At 39.4% G+C, this 20,324-nt stretch overlaps 1 protein-coding gene across 1 annotated transcript; it reads left to right on the top strand.

The window, feature by feature from the left end:
• Positions 1-1,269: 1,269 nt before the first annotated feature.
• Positions 1,270-20,223, top strand: LOC308105265 (integrin alpha-M-like). The gene is made up of 30 exons (XM_080455903.1): positions 1,270-1,396; positions 5,767-5,869; positions 6,106-6,194; positions 6,690-6,760; positions 7,078-7,192; positions 7,528-7,658; positions 9,073-9,218; positions 9,311-9,461; positions 10,247-10,394; positions 10,500-10,570; positions 11,697-11,820; positions 12,109-12,248; positions 12,342-12,491; positions 12,587-12,802; positions 12,927-13,060; positions 13,610-13,740; positions 13,855-14,012; positions 14,106-14,231; positions 14,566-14,639; positions 15,303-15,444; positions 15,559-15,657; positions 15,810-15,889; positions 15,971-16,063; positions 16,191-16,260; positions 16,372-16,470; positions 17,318-17,398; positions 17,628-17,738; positions 18,255-18,368; positions 18,600-18,710; positions 19,538-20,223. Exons 1-30 carry the CDS (start codon positions 1,351-1,353, stop codon positions 19,634-19,636), a joined length of 3,423 nt encoding a protein of 1,140 aa, XP_080312029.1. The 5' UTR covers positions 1,270-1,350; the 3' UTR covers positions 19,637-20,223.
• The last annotated feature ends 101 nt before the right edge of the window (positions 20,224-20,324 follow it).

Genomic DNA, 20,324 nt, shown 5'->3' with positions numbered 1-20,324 from the left:
GGCAGGGGCTCCCAAACATTTTGAGCTGAGACCCAAAAGATAAATTTGTCTCCCCAGGGAACAACTTACAAAAGTTATATACAATTATATACAAATACATTGTGAATTAACCACTTAAAACACTATTTAATAGAAAAAATAGCCGATCTACGAACTCACAACTCACAATTTATTTTTTCTTTCTTATTCTGAAATTCTTTTAAAAAAAAGTTTGAATTTGTTAGAACATTTCTGAAAAAATATCGTAGGAAACGTTTTTACCAATAAAAATGGGTCCTGACCCATGGTCTGGGAAATATTACTACGGAATGGAGAAGTTGCAACCAATTTTTTGTCATCTAAAATACTATATCTAATATAAAACACGACTATCTATTGCACTCAAGGCATGTTGGAGGAAACCATTTAGAGACATCTAGAGTCATGTAGAGACATCTACAGTTAGAAAAAGGGAAGCACGATCAGGATTGATCAACAGAAATAATTATTTTGACAATATTGTGTGTCTATCCATCTACATGTATTACCAATAACATACATCCCAAGAGCTTTAAAACAGCACTCATTCTTGTCTATTTCATGACAGCCTGCTGAATAAAAATTACATATTTTTGCTCTGAGGAAGGCTGGTGCCAAATAACTGAGCCTTTGTCTTGCATCCTCTTATTTTGGAGTGCCGCCACTTCCACCTAGGACCTAGGTGTGGTAACTTTTTCTAATTAGTCGTTCCTCTGGCTGAGCACCCACTGCTCATGAACGCGTCCAGAGGAAGCGCACCTGCCTACCTTCCAGACGAATAAAAATAACTGTCTGCACTTCCTTTTTCAGAAACTACACTCTTCGTATTGATCTATTTCAGTCTCATGGCGGTGTGTCGTTTTGTTGTTACATTGTAGCTAGGGCTACACATTTTCAACATTGTGCTTATTTCGTGCACATCAATGAAAAGTATGTTGGGGAGCAGTTAGAAGTAGAGACATACAGATTTGTAATATGGGATTGAAAATGTATGTTCATACAATGTCCATTGTCGGCCGTTATTTGGAATAGGGCTTCATAAATCTCTCTTCATGCTGTCAAAACTGGCACACTACTAGTTCTAGTTCAACAAAAGAATACCACACAGTGACACATATGTATGCTTACGCAAAGCAAAGCATGAAGCATGACCCTCATGACATTATACATTTGTTCCTCCTCTATCCTCAAACTTCCTCAAGACTCTCCAGCAGTGATTGTACAGTAGGTTAGTATTTCTGCACTTGGTTTCAACATCTCTATCCGCCAGACGTTGTTTCACCAATGAGACTAGTTTGATCCCGTTGTGTCAAATACAGTACCAGTACTTCAATGTCACTTATGGAGTGGGCCGTTTCTATCGTGGTTTACCTGTCAGGTAAGAGAAAAATGCATTTTCCGCCTCTAATCCTTCTAGAACTTAAAATCTATATTGCTGCCACAATTGTGGAGCTTTTGTCACATTATTAACTCAACTCCAAGGTGTCATTTAACCCATTCAATCTGGGAACGCATATATGTGTCATTTTAGATTTTTTGCTATAACCATTATTTTATACTTTGGTCTATTCAAAAATAGCAGATCTACAAGCTCATAGCGCGGCACCAATGAGCTTGTATATCTGCATTTTTTTTTAGAAATCTATATAAAAAATTTAAAATCTTATATATATATATTTTTTCAAGTGAACATCTTTAACTCAAATCTTTGCTTCTGGGGGGGGGGGGGTCAAAATATTTTCAGATAGGGGTCCGCGGCCAAATACATATCATTTTGGGAAGTCCTTGACGTGAAAAAGTTTGAGCACCACTGATATAGCAACATACATGAAAAAATAAAAATACAAGATTTAGAAGACATTTGTAGAATTCCCAGAAGAAATAAATGTTGTTACAAATGTTCGCTTTAAAAAACATATATATTCAAAAATGTGCGCACATTTTCACGATTTTTCAAAAATAGCAGATCTACAAGCTCATACGAGCTTGTATATCTGCCATTTTTTTAATAGCCAAATAAGTCTAAAAATGACACACAGATGCTCCATCACTGTTGGATTCTCAGTGTTACTTATTAGTTACTCTTCATAAAAAGTATCTGAGCTGCACTAAAAGCACTCTTTCGAAATAGGCCTATAGCTACAGTAGACACTACAAATAATCATTACTTGGTAATGTGGCTGATACAAATTATGGCACTGAGTAACTGACTAAAACATGAGAATTTTTGACATGTAAAGGCTGAAAAAGTGTTAATGAAATGTAGTATTCTCTATATTTGATGTGATGGACAAACTGCAGTCAAAACTAAACTGTATTCTGAAAGTAGTAAAGTTACCCACAAGCTTCTGGGAAATATAGATACGCTATTAGCTAAGTTACTGCCCAGCACTGTGGTTACTTTCTTAATGTATATGAGCAATACACAGTATTGCAACTTGAGTTTACAATTGTACAGATTCTGAAAAAGTGTCAATTGCTATCGAGGTAAACATTTTTAGATTGTTGTTCCCTGTTTATTACATTGATCCATGGCTGTATTAACATGGCTGATGCGTGACATACATGCGACTTCTGATGCTAGCACTTTTGATACACAGATGGAGTAAATGTATAAGTACTAGAGGTTTGACCACTATGCGGACTCACGGTGCGTTTTAACAGCGGGCGATTCAGGATAGTATTTTCCGGAAGTGCATTATATGTCTATGAGAGCCGGCAACTACTGGCGATAGGGCGAAGTGGGCGGGGGGCGATGAAAGATGGATTTTCTTTATCTTTTGGACGATGTCGCCCGGCGATCGCCCGAGAGTCGCCCGCTGTTAAAACGTACTGTCACACATACATTGCACCGCCGATCCGACCAATATGTCTGAGTCATAGTGTCTGGGGCTTCGTCAGAGTACCCGTTGTATCTGTTGTACCCGTCTGTCTACCTGTCTCCCTTTTATGCCCATATATGGAGATATCTGTATTTGTCAGTCCATGTCACTTTTATGCCCACATATGGAGATCCCTGATGTCATAAGTATATGCACATATTTTGGAATGCCCATATATGGGCATATTGATGGGATCGGCGGTTCTGGACAACTGGATTATCGAAGTACTCGACGGCGGACTCAAGTCCTTGCCGCTGTGCACGCCGAGTTTGAAGTCGGTTGGTGCCATATACGCACATGACCATATATGGGCATAGTGGTCGGATCTGTAACTCTGGACAACTGGATCTCTGTATCTGTCAGTCCTTGTCCCTTTTATGCCCTATACTGTACGGAGATCACTGATGTCATCAGTATTATGCCCATATATGGGCATGCCCCCTTTTGTGCCTGTATATGGAGCTGACTCATTTGCTTGCAGCTGATGCCATGACGACACATTGAGGTTAGACAACACACTCCATATTTGGGCGTAGCTGCATTGGGAACTCCTTATGGTTATGGCTGAGTCAGAGTGACGTCAGAGGCCCACTCACCCTACCATTATCTAATTTTACTGTAGGATATTGTGGCTTGTGTATTGAGATGACAGATATGTCACGTTAAAAATGACAAATCAAACATGGGGAAACTTTATTAGAACACAAAAAACTGCCTGATTTGCTAGTGAGTAATACGGGAACCTCCCAGGGCACTGTGCTGTCATCCTTCCTGTTCACCTTCTACACCTCTCACTTTCGCTTCAACTTGGAGACACCTCCAGCAGTTCTCTGATGTCATCGTCAGCTGCATCACAGGTGACAACACTGAGGAACATGATGCTGTGGTGAAGAACTTTGTGAGGTGGAACAGACCAAGAAATCGTTACTGTCGGGCAGAAACCTGTTTTTTCGTAAATTAACGCCCTACTAGATCACACAAAAGCATCAAAAGTAGCAGATCCACAAGCTTGTAGATCTGCTACTCTAGCTATTTTTTAATCCTGAAAAGAACAGTTTTGGACATACAGTATGAAGTTTCCACCCGACAGAGACGAAGTGGTGGTGGACTATCGCACGAGCAATAGGGTACCACCGGACCCCAGCACCATTCACAGGGAGGTGGTGGAGATCTTCGATAACTACAAGTTCGTAAGCGTGAAACTGAACAAGTTACTGGCCTGGTCTGACAACTTAGATGCCCTCTACAGCAAGGGCTGTAGTTTCTGCGAAGGCTCAGGTCCTTCGGTGTGTGCAACAAGATGCTGCAGATGTTCTACCAGTCTCTAATGGCTAATACTAATAATGGCTGTAATAGCACAAACAGTCTGAACAGGCCGGTGAGGAAGGCTGGCTCCGTTATTGGGGCTACACTGAATGGTGTGGAGGTGGCGAATGTGAGAACAGTGAGGAAGCTATCATGGCCAACCCCCCCCCCCCACCCCCTCCACGGGGAGAACAGTCAATAGTGGGGCAATAGAGCAAGAGAGCAAACGGCAGTTTCATCTTCCCTCGGTGGGGAGTGCACTAGACTTTGTCTGTCCTTTGTGCCGGTAGCCTGAGGATGAAAGACGAGGCACACTTCAGTCACTCTGCTCCGTCAATAGACTAATAACTCTGGAGTAAAACTAGTACATTACCGTATGGATACTGACTCTGACATACAGTACTTGCACGGAGACTGTATTCTAATATCATCTGTTTTTTTTATCCCACAGTAGCACCGCTGGGTGCGGTTATTGTAATTTGTCAGTGTTTCATCAGTGACACCCTGATGAAACAATTTTGAAAACCTGCGGCAGAAACATCTTCCTCCTTCAGTTGCTGTGTAAAATGCAGTGGTGCAATGTTTTTTTTCTTTCCCAGGGGAACGGTATTTTAATGACGTCACATGCACGCACGCGCACGCTCACCGCCACCGGTAAACCTGTTATGCAAAGTAGCCATTTGGGTACTTGGCTTGTGAATCTAGGGGGTGAAAATGTACTAGTGGAAAGCCATGGTGTCCTGTGTAGCGACCAACACACCACTGGTAAAATAGAATAAAGGAGAAATCATCGGAGCAAGTTTTGAGTGTGGACCCAAGTCTAATTCACATTTTGTTGGACAATTGTGTCACTTGCAAAAAATACAAAAAGTACATGAATGCATGCAATACATACAGTGCCAGTAAACAACATATTGTATGATTGTCAGTACATTCAACAATTCTAATGTCGCTGTGCACAATTCCACAACCCAATAGATTATCTTCCAGTGTGCACCACTGTTGTAGATCATAAGTCAAATTAACTACTGCTCCTAATCTACTATGATTGCCACAACTTTAATTTAACTGTAAAATAGTAGTAGTAATTATCTCCACCAGGCCGGATGGTACAAGGCCGGAGATTATGTTTTCGCCCCTGTCCGTCCATGCGTCTGTCCGTGTGCGTGCGTGCGTGTGTGTGTGCGTGCGACGGTGGACATCTCCGGCAATGTAAATTTGTATCCCATTTTTTTTAAATACAGTGTCTATGGAATCTTTGTCCAGCCAAAGTCATTGCAATTTCCAGTTCTGAAGAAAGACGTCAAGATGATTGCACCATTTGTCGTGTGTGTGCGTGCATATGCCATGCGTGTGTGCGTGTGTGCATATGTGTGTGCGACTGCGCACACACACACACACACACACACACACACACACACACACACACACACACACACACACACACACACACACACACACACACACACACACACACACACACACACACACACACACACACACACACACACATCTCTATCCATCTCTCAATAAAATTTGTGTTGTTCCTTGTTTTCCGCAGTGTTCCAAGCTGCATTTGGTTTTAACATTGATCCTGTGGTTTGGAAATCCTTGAGTTCACCTGGTGATGGATTTGGATACAAGGTGGTTCAAAGACAATCAAGGTAAATAAAGACAGAGTATGGATTTGTGTGACTGAACACAAAAACCCCTCAGATGCTTGACATCTTTAAAAAAAATGTGTACTTTTACCCATCATACACTTTTCTCACTATGATAAAATGTTCACATATACAGTCATATCCATTAATAGCCAGTGCATAAGCATCAGAAAACAACATTTCTGGATGTTTTCAATTATTTGTTAACAACTTTTCGTGTCACGGATTTCTCTCCTTAGCATACTGGTCAGTGCACCCCTTTCACAAGACAGGAGGGGACAAATATATAAATGTTCTACAGAGTCATGTAGTCCCATGTCTATTAAAGGTAGGCAACAACATCAAAATCAATATAAAGGCTTCATTAATAAAAAAAGTATAATGCTATTATCATCATTACATGATGTTCATTATTCCACACAAAATGGTCTCAACTGTAAATATTACAACTTCATTTTAAAAAAGTAACCTGATTTGTTATGATTTTGTAAGAGCAAGTACAGTATGACTTTGTGCAAGTGGTGAATATCAAATTTTAGAACAAAACCTTTACATTCATACTGGATGTGTAATAATGAAGTATTTATTTGCTGTGTATTTATTTAGTGACTTAATATGGCCACAGACTATTAAAGAAAGATACAGTACTGAATGTTTGACTTATGTGAATGGATTTTATTTGTGACTGTAGTTTTTCTGTTTATTTCTGCAGATATTATTAATGTTGTTGTTTAAATCTATGACAGTAAAATTACAATGACACAATATAATTTAATGTACTGACATTTATCTTTACATCTTCCTTATGTGATGTTTAATGCAGTGCCAGAGTTTGCAGTCAACATGTCCCTTGGCTTGACAATGACAAATGACCCTACCACAGGAAAGACAATTGTGAGTTCATTAACTACAGTTATGTTATGCTGTGTCAAAGTTAGAGTATACTTGTTGTTTTGAAACAATAATGTAAATATAAATCTTTTTCGGGAAATAATGGTTATTATTCCAAAGTAAAAATATTCCTAAACATTAAGTTTATTATAATTTATTTACACAATTAATTAACTGGCTTCTGGAGGAAAACTTTCAGATTTATTTTCTCTTTTTCACTTTTTTAATTTGCATTCATTCCTAACCATACACTGTGTGACAGTGTAATTTCTCCACAAAACTTTCATTTTGAATTCAGACATTCTGTTCTCCCGTTGCAGGCATGTGGTCCAACCATTCCAAGAGAGTGCAAAACTATCACCACATACAACGGTTTATGCTTAGAGATAGGTGCAAATGACAGTGTTGGATTATCTGTGCCATCATCTCTTGAGGGTAAATGTATTGATTTAAATAGAAGTACTGACTGCAAATTACACCCCATGGGTGTAAGTGAAATGGCTTTTGGCTCTGACGTTGTTGTGTTCATGATTTGTGGCATTTTTTGCTAAACTGGCCCCTCCCACATGCTCATATTTAGGCACAATCCACACGCCCTCCACAGACAAGTTGAACATTATATAGTACATTTATTATACGCACATACATATATATGAAAATGCTTAAGAAATTTGTATGAAGTTGTGTAAAAATTGCTGAAAAGCTTTAGAATGGAACAAATAAAAGAAGAGCATGCCCATAATCTTTTCTTCTAATACATTTTTTAACAGAGTGTCCAGGGACAGCAGATATTGCATTCTTACTGGACGGCTCAGGCAGCGTTAAACCCCTTGAATTCACCACAATGAAGACATTTGTGAAAAGAATGATTAGCTCACTATTGGATACTGGAGCTACACAGGTGGGACTCGTAGAATTGGCCAAATGGAAAAGTCAAATTCTAACTATAAAGATAAGTCAGTTTTCTTCCAAACTGTGCCATATTTTCTATGCTGATGAAAACATGCTCCATCGCTTTTTTCTGCACAATTATAGAACGATAGATGTGACATTGCATCATCAATGATGGGATAACATCCAGCATCTTATCTGGGCACTGTACAATGCCACATAATGAGCAGAAACATGATGTTCAATTAAAGGGCCAAAGAGACCAGGGAGGGTGGCTTTTAGTGATGTGCGGGACGGGTTTTTTCATGACCCGCCCCGCCCCGCCACGGAACCCAACCCGCCTCAACCCGCCCCGCGAACCCATATATAAATCTATGGCTCAACCCGCCCCGCGACCCGCGGCGGGGAAAAAAAGATAATCATCATCATAATAGCTCAGATTTATATAGCGCTCTTTTAAGTACCCAAAGTCGCTTTAAATGTCTACAGTAGTACAACATTGTCATGGTTAAATAAACAAGCACGTTGTTCAAAATAGGGTTTTATTTATTTTTTTCGTGTGAGACTGACCCGCTCACCCGCAGCCCGCATAATTGCCTCTGAAATCCTGACTCGACCACCCGCGCCGCGGGTTGACCCGCGGGACCCGTGGGTTACGGGTCGGCCCGCTCATCACTAGTGGCTTTACTTTCCACATGCCTGTATAGAAGAGAGATTTGTTTTGTTTTTATACCTGTATGGGTCAACCACAACTACCTAAGGAGTAATGAACAGCGTGGAGGTCATTATTGAGAAATAAACCCGAGGTGATGCAGACCCTGACAAATTAAAAAAGAATGATCAAACTGGTTAACATTAATTACTGCAGTATGGACCAGTCAAATGTCTAACATTATTGCTGAAAGCAGACTACTGATCATCCCTATAAATTTTCACAAGTTATTTAGTTTCATTATTTAGTTTCATTTTTGTTCACAGACAGGAGCCATGCATTGCTGTGGGCAGGCTAATAATCATCTTGCACCATAGAGTAGGATCCAGGTTTAGAACAGGACTCAGGCTATACAGTATGGTACCATTCTAAATGGGGATTCTTAATGTCATGTTGCTCGGATGCACTGCTCCCCGTAGCAGCTAAATACAGTTTGACAAAAACGGAGGCATACAAATACAAAACGTAATTTCTGCTCATGCAGATGTTTGCTAGAAGATGAATGTGAAACGGGCCCAGTTTGAGAAGAAATTGCAGGAGCAGTGAGTTCCTCAGAAAATGGGAATATAATTTAACTGACAAGATTAACGATTGATGGCATTTAAAATAGAACTGCTTGTATGTTCTTTTTTCAACCTCTCCAATTGCTTGACTGTAATTGCAGTATAATGTATATTTCAGTGAATTAAATATTTATTTCCTGTATTTTCAGTTCGCAGTTGCCCAGTACTCAACAGACCCCTACATCCACAATTATTTTGACAATTTTGCCACCTCAGGATCTTGGGAATCTCAAATTGATCGTATTAGTCAACAAAAAGGTTGGACGTTTACAGCTAAAGCAATTAGACGTGTTGTGTAAGTGCCTTTACGCATATTAACAATGTACCTCAATTGTCAAACATTTTATGACAAGAGATTGCAAGTACAGTTTTTTTGTATTTCGACAGCGAAGGTGTTTTTTCAGGAAATAGAGGATCAAGACAAGAAGTGAAAAAGTTCCTGATAGTCATTACTGATGGAGAGTCTAATGATCGAAATGAATTAGCTAATGCTGCTTCCCTTGCTGCAAGGGAAGGCATTGTTCGATTTGCAATTGGGGTAAGTTGTTAAACTCACTCATCAAACCTAAACAAACCGAAACGACTTGCCTGGTTGCATCACTGCCTGGTGTGGAAAATGTACTGATCTAAACCGCAAAGCAATATAGAGGCTCATGTGAACAGCCGATTGCATCAGAGGGTACAGGCTGACTTCTATATACTGTAGGACAGAGCCACCCCAACCACAGATTGTTTCACATGTTACCAAACGTGTGGCAAGTGGCTTCATAGCCATTACTAGCAGTACATTTGTGAAACAGCTACAGTACTTCCCTCTATCAGGTTGATCAATGATCAGGCCAGAAAAGAAAAACAACTGAAAATACAATGCTAATAGCTAAAATGGCCAATCCACAAGTTCACAAGCTTGGAGATGAGCCATTTTCACTATTTGTTTTAATTGTTTGCCTATTGACATGCCCAAAATAGTGTGTGTGTGTGTGTGTGTGTGTGTGTGTGTGTGTGTGTGTGTGTGTGTGTGTGTGTGTGTGTGTGTGTGTGTGTGTGTGTGTGTTTCTTACTGTTACTATTTTTAATGCTGCTACAATGTTAATAAGTAACCAGAACAACAAACATTTTACTCGTATGTACATGTACGCAAGATGTAACAACAGACACCTTCACCTCAACCTTGAGGATTAATATGCTCAGTTTTGAATCTACGTCTAAGTATCGATGTCAATATATATAAGCTTAGGATTATACACCAATAACTTTAAGTAATTTATACGGCAGCATTGTCATTCACAAGATGGTAAACATCCTGTATCTTGATATCCTAAGGTTGGAAGTGCTTTTAATGAACCTTCAGCAAAAGCAGAGTTGGACACCATTGCTACCGATCCATCAAAGCACGTGTTTCGAGTGACCAACTTTCAAGCTCTTGATGGAATCGGGAAAGCTTTGCAGAACAGCATCTTTCCAATTGAAGGTATCGTTCGAACACAAATCAGGCTCAGTAGGAAAATCATCACTTTTTTAAAAATTCATAATAGAGTTGATAGATATTTGTTGTTGATTCATTTTGTCTTTACAGGATCTCAGAGCGGTGGCTCATTGAAACTGGAATTGGCTCAAGAGGGATTCAGTGCTGCTAATGTACCTGGGGTAATCAAAAACCTGTTCATTCCTTATGTTTTGTCGTTGACAAACATTTTTTACAATGCTGTCTTTTACATAATAGAGCCCTATTTTAGGGCAAGCAAATTGGTGTGGAGGTGTGCCGCAGCAAATATTTGGGCAAGTTTTAGCTCTCGTGCGTGTGTTTGGTGTTTGGTGTTTATGGTTCTCAAAGTGGGTGCAGAGTGGCGACACACCTTAGATGGAAATACAAATATATATTTTTTAATGAATTCTAACCCACACTTGAAAATGGATAAATGTTGGTAGGCTATCCAACAAAACTGCTGTGCTTCAGGACAAAGCCTTTCATATAGTCCATTGTACTCAAAGCATAGCATACAAACCATTATTATTGTGGCCAATCTCACAAACTACAACACTGATCAGTGTAAAATGTCTTGTGCATGCTGCCAAGGAAATACAATATACAATTTATAACCTCAAACCCACCATCCTTGCAGGCTATGGGATATGGAGTGGGACACAAACTGTCCTTCCAGAATATGAGATCTATATTATGGCTTTAGCTGAAAAAACATGCAAATTTTGCCTCATAGTTGATAATTCACCTGTGTACACAGCACACAGAGAGAGCAACACACGCTACTGTACGTGTGTGTGATGCATAGGAGAGACATGCATTTCAGTTAATACCCCTGTCTGGTTAATGGCAAGTTAGCAATGCACGCACCTATGACATGCATGTACAGTAGAGAGAGAGAGAGAGAGAGAGAGAGAGAGAGAGAGAGAGAGAGAGAGAGAGAGAGAGAGAGAGAGAGAGAGACTTGTTACTGCCTGGAACATTGTAAGTTTTCTGATTGGGGAGATTTGCTCTCCACTGAGCGGCCCTTTCTAGATAGTGTTTTCTCAGTGGTACATTTTAGTTTCAACAAAGTGCATTAGGTCTGCTCCATTTTGCAGCCTGTGATACAAGTAATAATTACATATTTAAACAGGTCCATCTTTTGTAGATCGAGGTACGGCACAAACAGTGATCTCAGTGGATACCCTAACAATTTTACCTTTAAAGTTGGAAGTACAGTATGGAACAAAATGTTACATTAAAATTATACATTAAAACAAAACTGTTTACTGTGCCTACGTATACTAGGGAAAATTCCAAATGGCAGCTGTTGGTGCCTACCAGTGGAGGGGGAGCTACCAGGAAGTCTCAACAGAAGGCCAGAGGGAAGACCTCAAGGAGCTTACAGATATGGATCCTGACAGTTATCTTGGTGAGAAAGTACAAAATGAACTTCATATTATATTACTGTATTGTGTACTGTATAGTGATCATCAAGTGTAGAAAAGTCTGTAAGTAATTTAAGACTATAATGTTCTACATCAGAATCTATTGGCATGGCTTTCATTTGAGAGTCATTATATCATATGTAATATTATATTATCCCCATATCAGGGTTTGTTCGCTTTAAGGTCATATGATAATCAGCATTAGCAACCTACTGTATATGCACCCCAGGCATAATTATTTCTAATGTTTACTCTGTGCTGTTTTCTCCTAGGTTACTCCATGGCCATTGCCATAAGAAGAAGTGGCTTTGTCACCGTTATAGGCGCTCCAAGATTTAAACACATGGGGATGGTAATGGTGTTCTCCTTCGGGGAACTCCTCCAAAGGATCGACCCTACGACAAATCCACAGGTTTGTGTTCAAATTATTATTCACAGTACATTTTCTTCTAATAAATGTAATTATTCCTCCTAACCTTTGAATGATGATTTCTGGTTTGCTCAGTTTCCGATTGGGGCATATTTTGGGGCAGAGGTTTGTACCATGGATGTGGATCGAAGTGGATACACTGACATAATCCTCATATCTGCTCCTTCATTCACGGAGGGAGATAGAGAGGGCAGGGTCTACGTCTGTAGACTTAGCATTGGCATGGTCAGTGTTTTTACTTTCGGTCATCATACATCAGTTTGAGTTTTGAGAATTATAATTTGAATACTCATTCCGATTATTATAATTGTTTTCCCCAGAGAGTTGATTGTCTGATGTCCGATGGACAAACAATGTTGAAAGGTGTTGCAGGAGAAAGTGGAAGGTTTGGTTCCTCTCTTGCTCCACTGCCTGACCTCAACAGTGATGGATTCAATGATTTGGCTGTGGGAGCACCACTAGAGAATGATGGTCAAGGAAGCATCTATATTTTCCATGGTGATGGAAGACGAAGAATCAATCCCATGTATTCACAGGTGTGTGTGAGTCCAAGCCAATGCTAATCCAGTGGCCATGGATTCATGCAACATTTTGTATTTGCTGAACAGGTATGACCGTAGTAATTTGATCAACATTTTCTTTTCTTTTTTCATCATCTAGAGAATTCCTGGCTCTGATGTCCAGCCTGGACTAAGCTTCTTTGGTCTGTCCATTAGCCAGTCTTCTTTTGACCTCAGTGGAGACAGCCTGCCTGACTTGGCAGTGGGTTCGAAGGGTGCTGTTCTTCTACTCAGGTAATTATTAAAACAAAACTTGTTGAAATAGTCCTTCACTGGCATGATGTAGCAGTTTCCATGGTCCATGAAAGTAAACTGGCCCAGAATGTGTTCCAGGGTGGTGCACACCTGGCATTGTTTTGTGAGTGGTGGGTAAGTTCCAGACTTGTGGAGCTTTGTGTCCATCCATAAGTGTGACTGTTACACTGCCCAGAAAAGTGCAACAGTCACACTTGTGGACACACAGCTCAATATCTTGTTGCCAGTTTGGGTAATAGAACCAGAACTGGAAGACAGTCTCCCATTCTGTTTGTAATGACTGCATTACTGAGAAAATTGTTGACTGTCTTGCATTTACTTTTAGCAAACGATGAATGCACATGACAAGAAATAAAAATATAAGAAACATTTTTAAATATGTCATTTTGTCATACTGTATTCCTTTTAGATTATTGCACCATGGTACTCTTAAGGCAAATCAAGTAAATTCTGTACTATTGCCATTTCCCTTACTAAGTAAATGAGAGTAAAGGAAAAGGTGATTCCAAAGATTCTGTCCATTTCCAGATCTAAGCCAATAGTAATGGTGGAAGCACAGGTGACATTCAGCCCAGACCAGATCCCCACCAACAACACAGATTGCGATTCTCCATTGAACAACACAGTTACAGTTTGCTTCACTATGACTCGCCACTCAGGTTTTTTCAAATTTCTTCTAAGTCTATACACCACACTGACCACAGAGCCATTTTAGCATTTAAAATACTTTTATGTAAAGACTAACTTTTTAATGAAAGTCTAAACTGTTCCAGCTCAAGCACGGATTAATTATACATTGACACTGGATTCAACCCGCAAAACCCCAAACAACCGTGCTTACATCGAGACACCAAAACAACGAGAGCTGTTCAAGTCTTTTACCCTTGATATGACAAAGCCACACTGCTTTTCAAATCAATTTGACATTGAGGTAGGTTGAATAAGCATAAATGAGAGAAATCTGTTTTTATTGAATGTTGGACTACTGTATGAATCTTTAAATAATTATGCCCTCTCATTGCAGGCGTGTCCAGAGGATGCTCTGAATGTACTGTCTAATGAACTTCACTTCACCTTTGAAGGTGTTCCATCTTCAGACAAGCTCAGTCCAAGCCTTGCACAGCAAGCTCAGACAACCACCTATCATCCTGTAAGTTATCTTTAATGATGCCTACGTCTGTCTGTCTGTCTGTCTGTCATTTCATGGGTATAAATATTCCCGTACAATTCAATGGTAATTATTTTCATTTTGAGATGGAGGGTAGACAGATTACCCTTGCCAAGAGAGCATTCCATTAGAGCTGGCAGACTAGCCAGAATTATTATGCCGTTGGAATACTTAACACGTTGTGCAAAGCTTTGGCTTCATGGCTCAGTAGTTCAGAGCAAATTCATGCTCAAACAGCTTGTAAGACCATCATCTCATTATTACTCTTTGAAAGAAAATGTAATTAACACGGTTGACTTCCTCCCTTGTACAACAGTTAGGGTTTGAAATCAACTGTGGCACTGATGAGATCTGTACTGACAACCTCAAAGTTGATTTCAACTTTACCAGGTGAGACATAATGTACACACGTATGTCCTGTGTGTGGTTACATGGTTGATGAACCAGTGCCGGTTCCCATCATACAAAATGTTAGAATAAATATGGAATGATACCTTTTTGATTGCCAGTTTATGAGCACAGGGATACTCTGCAATTGATTTCTTTATTGCTACAGGAATTTCCTTTGCACATGTACAGGCACCTCAGTAGCATAGAAGACTTAAATGTCGAGTACATAGACAAATAGTAATAGTAATTATTTTAACAGGATACTATTGCTGCCTGGGACAATTCATTCAGGGCTGATTTAGAGTCTCCAAATCTAGAAATCAAAACCAAAACTCCAAAAAGGTCATTAATAGGCCTATTATAGTGCATAGTCTCTGGCCTTCAGCCGTCCGGGCCTGGCGGAGACAACAATAAAAAAAACCTGACATTCCTCTTCAATAGCATCCTGATTTTGCAGTTTGCCAAGCAATGTATTAGTAATATGTATTTCTTGGTAGCAGAGGATGTTGTAATGTAAACCATATTTTGAGTAATGTCTCATATGAAACCAAAGTGAATTGTAAACGTGATATTTTGCCTTTCCCTTAATGATTCCTTCTGTACTCAAGAAGAGACAATGTAATTTAAAAGAAATCTTCTCTCTTTTTGCATTATCATAATCAGCTCTAGAGAGGTTAAAGTGGGCATAGATGAACTGTTGAACGTAATGGTGTCAGTTGAGAACAGAGAGGAGAACTCGTACAACAGTCGTGTCACCCTCACATACCCTCCTGGGCTCTCATACAGGAAGTTCACCATACAGCAGGTAATTATTGACGTCAATGCAACATAACTAACCCCGAGTTCAGCCTTAATAAGTTGTTCTCGTTGGTCAAGGAAGATGTGTGATTAACATGCGGTTTTCTTTGTCTTTACCAAGGGAAGAGTGGAATGTAACTCTTTGGACAGTGATGATGGTTTATCACGTGGGAAGAGTGACTGCACCATTGATAAGCCTATTTTCAAAAGCAATGCAAAGGTTAAACTTTTAGATTTCTAACGTATCTTATGTTCACACACATCTGCAAGGATAATCGAATACAAATAACTTTCCAAATTAATGTTTAATTAATTTTGGTATAGCAATAGCGGTGTAAAGCACTTTCTCTGATTTCTCTCATTCCATTCTAGGTTTTTTTCACTGTCTCCTATGGGATCAGTACCAACAGTGAACTTGACAGAAAGATGCTGATTACTGCAAATGCCACAAGGTACTGTTGTCTGGTGGAAACCCTTGTGATTGTGTGCTTTCTATTATTACATTACTAGGAATTATTTATCTTCTGTTTCAGTGGAAATGCTGAGCATTCCCAAGAAAGTGAACTTTATCAACAGAAGGAGATTGATGTGAAGTACAGCATTTTTCTTGACATTTCCAATCCAAGGTTTGCATCGTTTCTTGTCATTCACACAGTACTGTAGATATTTTTAAGTTAAACATTTTATTGATTGGGGAAGTTTTATGATGAAGTAAAACAATTCATAGATTAAATGTTTAATATTCCCATTCAGTTCACTCAGCTACACCAATTTTACTTTTGGAAATAATAATCTGCAGACACCACTCCCACAATCAATTACGGTAAAACATCTTATGTAAATATTTCATCAATTTAATTCAGCTTTCAGGTTTACTGCTAAGTGACAACAAGACTACATTACCTTCTTTCTATCATGCTCTATCTCCTCTCAGGTTTTGAATTCTGTGAGAGCCTTTAATGTTACTGTGATCATCAAGGTGCCGGTGAGGCTTGGGGATAAAGACATCTGGGTGAATCCTGGTAGTATGGAGGTAACTTACATGGATGGACACATCAATGCATGTTGGAGTTCAAACACACCAAACTTCAAACTGCTCTGTGGAAAAAGTGTTTCTCATGTCAGATTCAGTTCAATGAGTTAGGGTTATTGTCTACGCCTGGCCAAAAGGCATGGCGAGAGAGTATGTTTAGGACCCTGTCCGTCCGTCCGTGTGTCTCCTGTCCGTGTGCGAGCCGGCCCGCCCCTCCGGCCCGGTCGCTGCTCCCTGGATGCCAATTCAGAACCTCTGCCTCAAATTTTTCACATGGGCCTGTTATACAGTAGCGCCACCAGGAGGCCGATTTGTGCAAAACCCATTTTTTTATATTACTCTCACAGATTTTATCCAAACGTCATGCAAATCGGTACACAGTATCTCTATAGTCATGTGATCAACACAGATCTGTCCGATTTCCCATATTCCATCCTCATTGGCTAAGGTTGGCTTCCAAAGTTTGCAGGATTGGTCCGTTTTGAACAAAATGCCTCAAATTATGCACGCAGCTTGCGATTTCCGTGAAATTTCACACGCACATTCCCACTAGGCCGAGGAAGAAATGCCACCCTTTTCACATTGGCCTGTTATAGCGCCACCAGCAGGTCTAATAAAAAAAAAATAATTGAACAAAATGCCTCAAATCATGAATGCAGTGTCTGATTGCCGTGAAAGGCCTAAGAATAAATGGCACCCTTTTCATATTGGCCTATTATAGCGCCACCAGGAGGCCACAATAACGTACCTGACCTGGCGGAGACCTGTGCTCCGAGGGGCACTTTTTCTAGTGTGATGTGCTATTGATTCTAATGTAATATTTTCCATTTGACTAACCAACTTTCAGATTCCAGGCTGCAAGAGTTATAAGGACGAGGAACCTATCACCTCAGATTTTGTGGATAACATCAAGGAAAATCCTACAGTGGTACATGGCCACTGGCAGCTACCATCCACAAATTGCATGACATATTTATTTAAAAAAAACTTGCATACTACTTGCATACTTCAAAATATAACTTATGTTATATTTAAAAAATGTTAAAAAATATCACTGATGGCATTTACCAAGTATTGTCTTTGCTTATAATTTTGTTATATATACTGAAAACATTCCATAAAAAAATGCTTTGAATTTGTCCTTTAATTGCCCATAGGACTGTTCCGTTGCCACATGTACAGTGTTCAGATGCAACGTGTTCATGGTTAAAGATCAGCTTGACGTTTATAACATCTCTGCCAACCTGAGCTCAGGATGGATCGAGCAGGTAAATATCATGTCTAAAATATGTGCTGTTTATTCAACACTGAACATTACATTTAGATCTCAATCATTGCCATTTACTGTAGGTAAAGTAAGGGAGCAGTATAGTTTTCAACTAGCCTACATCAAGAATAAAATGTATACCGAGTTGAAACTATAAATAATCATTGATGGGTGACTATTTTACAATTATTAAAGTATCTCATACTGTATCTTTGGCCAAATTAGCATATTCCCATTTTATGCGGATGTGGGTTTTATAATAATTATTTCTACTATGTTAAATGGTTGTGGGTGGGTGAATATTGAATTCCGTGCATCACAAATCTACACATTTTAGGGATTTAGCGATTAGTGACACTCATTAAGCAGAAATGCAACCCAATTCCTTGAATACAATCATTACAACCAACCAACCAGTAAAGATCAGAGTTTTGATCTGAGAATAATTAAGTCTCTCTTAATTGTCTCTAACAAAGATTGCTGCTCATTCCCTTCCCTCTTTGTTCCTGACCCACAGATTGGTCTCCAGTCGGCCAAATTCCGCTTGATCAGCACAGCCACGTTGGAGTATGACAGAGACCAATACATCTTCTTTTCAACACAGTCTAAAAACAATCCCCCAGTTCGAAAGGTAATGCTGTGACCAGATGTACATTTCACACTTTGGCATTTTTAGAAGACTTTTAGTTTAACCCATTAACACCGGGAACGCATCTGTGTCATTTTCATATTTCTTTGGCAATTCTTTTTTTAAATCGTGAAGTTTTGTGCAAATCTTTGAATACATATATATTTTTAAAGCGAATATTTTTAACTCAAATCTTTGCTTTATGGGTTAATTGTTTTTGTGACCGCTCTTCAGATCTTGGCCACAGTGGAGGTGTACACTGAGACAGACCTCACCAATGCCATCATTGGTGGAAGCATAGGAGGACTTGTTATTTTGGCTTTGATCACTGCGGGCTTATTTAAGGTAATACACTGTATATACTGTACGTTCATTTCAAGGTATTAGTCACGCTTATCTCGTTTTATCAATGCACGTCTCGTCATGAACGATAAGACATACAATGATGTCCCACGCCGCGCTCTTTAAAAGGGCTATGACAGCCTTTCAATAATTCATGCATAGGCCAGCTATCATGACATGAAGTATGCATGGAAATGAAATCCCCAGCTCAGCCATTTTGTGCACACAAGGTACACACAAGGTAGCCATTCATGTCAGCCCAGAGTCTTGTACTAACCTTAACCATACCCATCATGGTTTAGGAAACAAGCCCAAATAAGGAACTACAATTTGGAAACAACCCCAGAAAACACAACCCCCAACTACCAATATTTAGAAGCGACTTTACAGAAAAACAAACCCAAAGTCACTTACAATATGCAGACTTGGCAACTATGATTGGCATGAAACTAAATGTGCTCAGCAAAGAAGAACACTGCTGATTTTGGTGACCAAATGGCCTTTCCTCAAGCGCCACCTTTAGCCCAAGCTTCCCATCTGGTAATTGGTAAATCCAATAGGCATATTGCCATGTAAATGTAAAAATATGTACTAGAAATGTAGGTAGTAAGAAAGGTGCCATTTTACTTTCAGCAGGGCTTAAAAACAGAACCACAAATCTTTATTAGTAAGTCGTTTTATTCAGCATTAGCACAAAAATTCCAGGCAAATGCTACAGTATATTAATATTTTTTGCCATTTAATCATTTTCCTTTATTTAATGATGGCGGCTTAATGCTGCATTGCTGTATTTATACTAGTTTTTCTCTTCATGTGTATCTTACTTCCAGGCTGGGTTTTTCACGAGTCAGTTAAAGCAGATGATTGCTGATCAGGGTGGAGAAGGACAAGGTCCAGAAGATGGTGGAGCACAACCACCAGAGGAATAACAGTGAACATAAGGACATAAGGTAGGTAGACAGTGTCTACCTACCTAGAAAAGGGGAAGCATGACCAGGATTGATGAATAAATAATGTATTTAGAGAGAATGTAGTCAATATTGTTTGTTTGTCCTTCCATCTATATATCAATAAATGTCGCAAAAGCTTTACAGCAGCACACAGTCTTGTCTATTTCACCACAGCCTGCTGAACAAAAATAACTGTAGCCTGCAGCAACAACTTCCCTTTTCAGAAACTACATGCTTAGCTAGGGCTTTTTTTGTTTGTTTGTGTTAGTTTTGGGTGTTTTTATTTCATTTTTGTATTTACACATGTTCAACATTGTGCGTATCACTGAAAAGTATTTTGGGGAGTAGTTAACATAATTGTACTATGAGATTGATACCAAGCAGTGTCCATTGTACCAAGATTGTCATGTGTTATATGGAATAGGGCTTCATCTTCATACTGTCAAAACTGGCACAACGAAACGAAAGAATATTGTACCACACAGTTACAAATATGTATACTTTCTCAGCATGACAGAAAATGTCTGTTACATTGCGGAGAAAATAAGAATAAAGAACATACCTCCGGCTCCAACATACCTTTGTTCCTCTTCTTCACTTAAACTTACTCAACTTTCCAGTAGCCTACAGCATATAAGCTACTTTCAACCTCTCTTATCACCAGACA

The sequence above is a fragment of the Gymnoscopelus braueri genome (assembly GCF_963280865.1).
Source record: "Gymnoscopelus braueri genome assembly, chromosome: 17".
Lineage (NCBI taxonomy): Eukaryota > Metazoa > Chordata > Actinopteri > Myctophiformes > Myctophidae > Gymnoscopelus > Gymnoscopelus braueri.
Note: the sequence above shows the minus strand (reverse complement) of the source record. Positions and strands in the feature narration are given on the sequence as shown.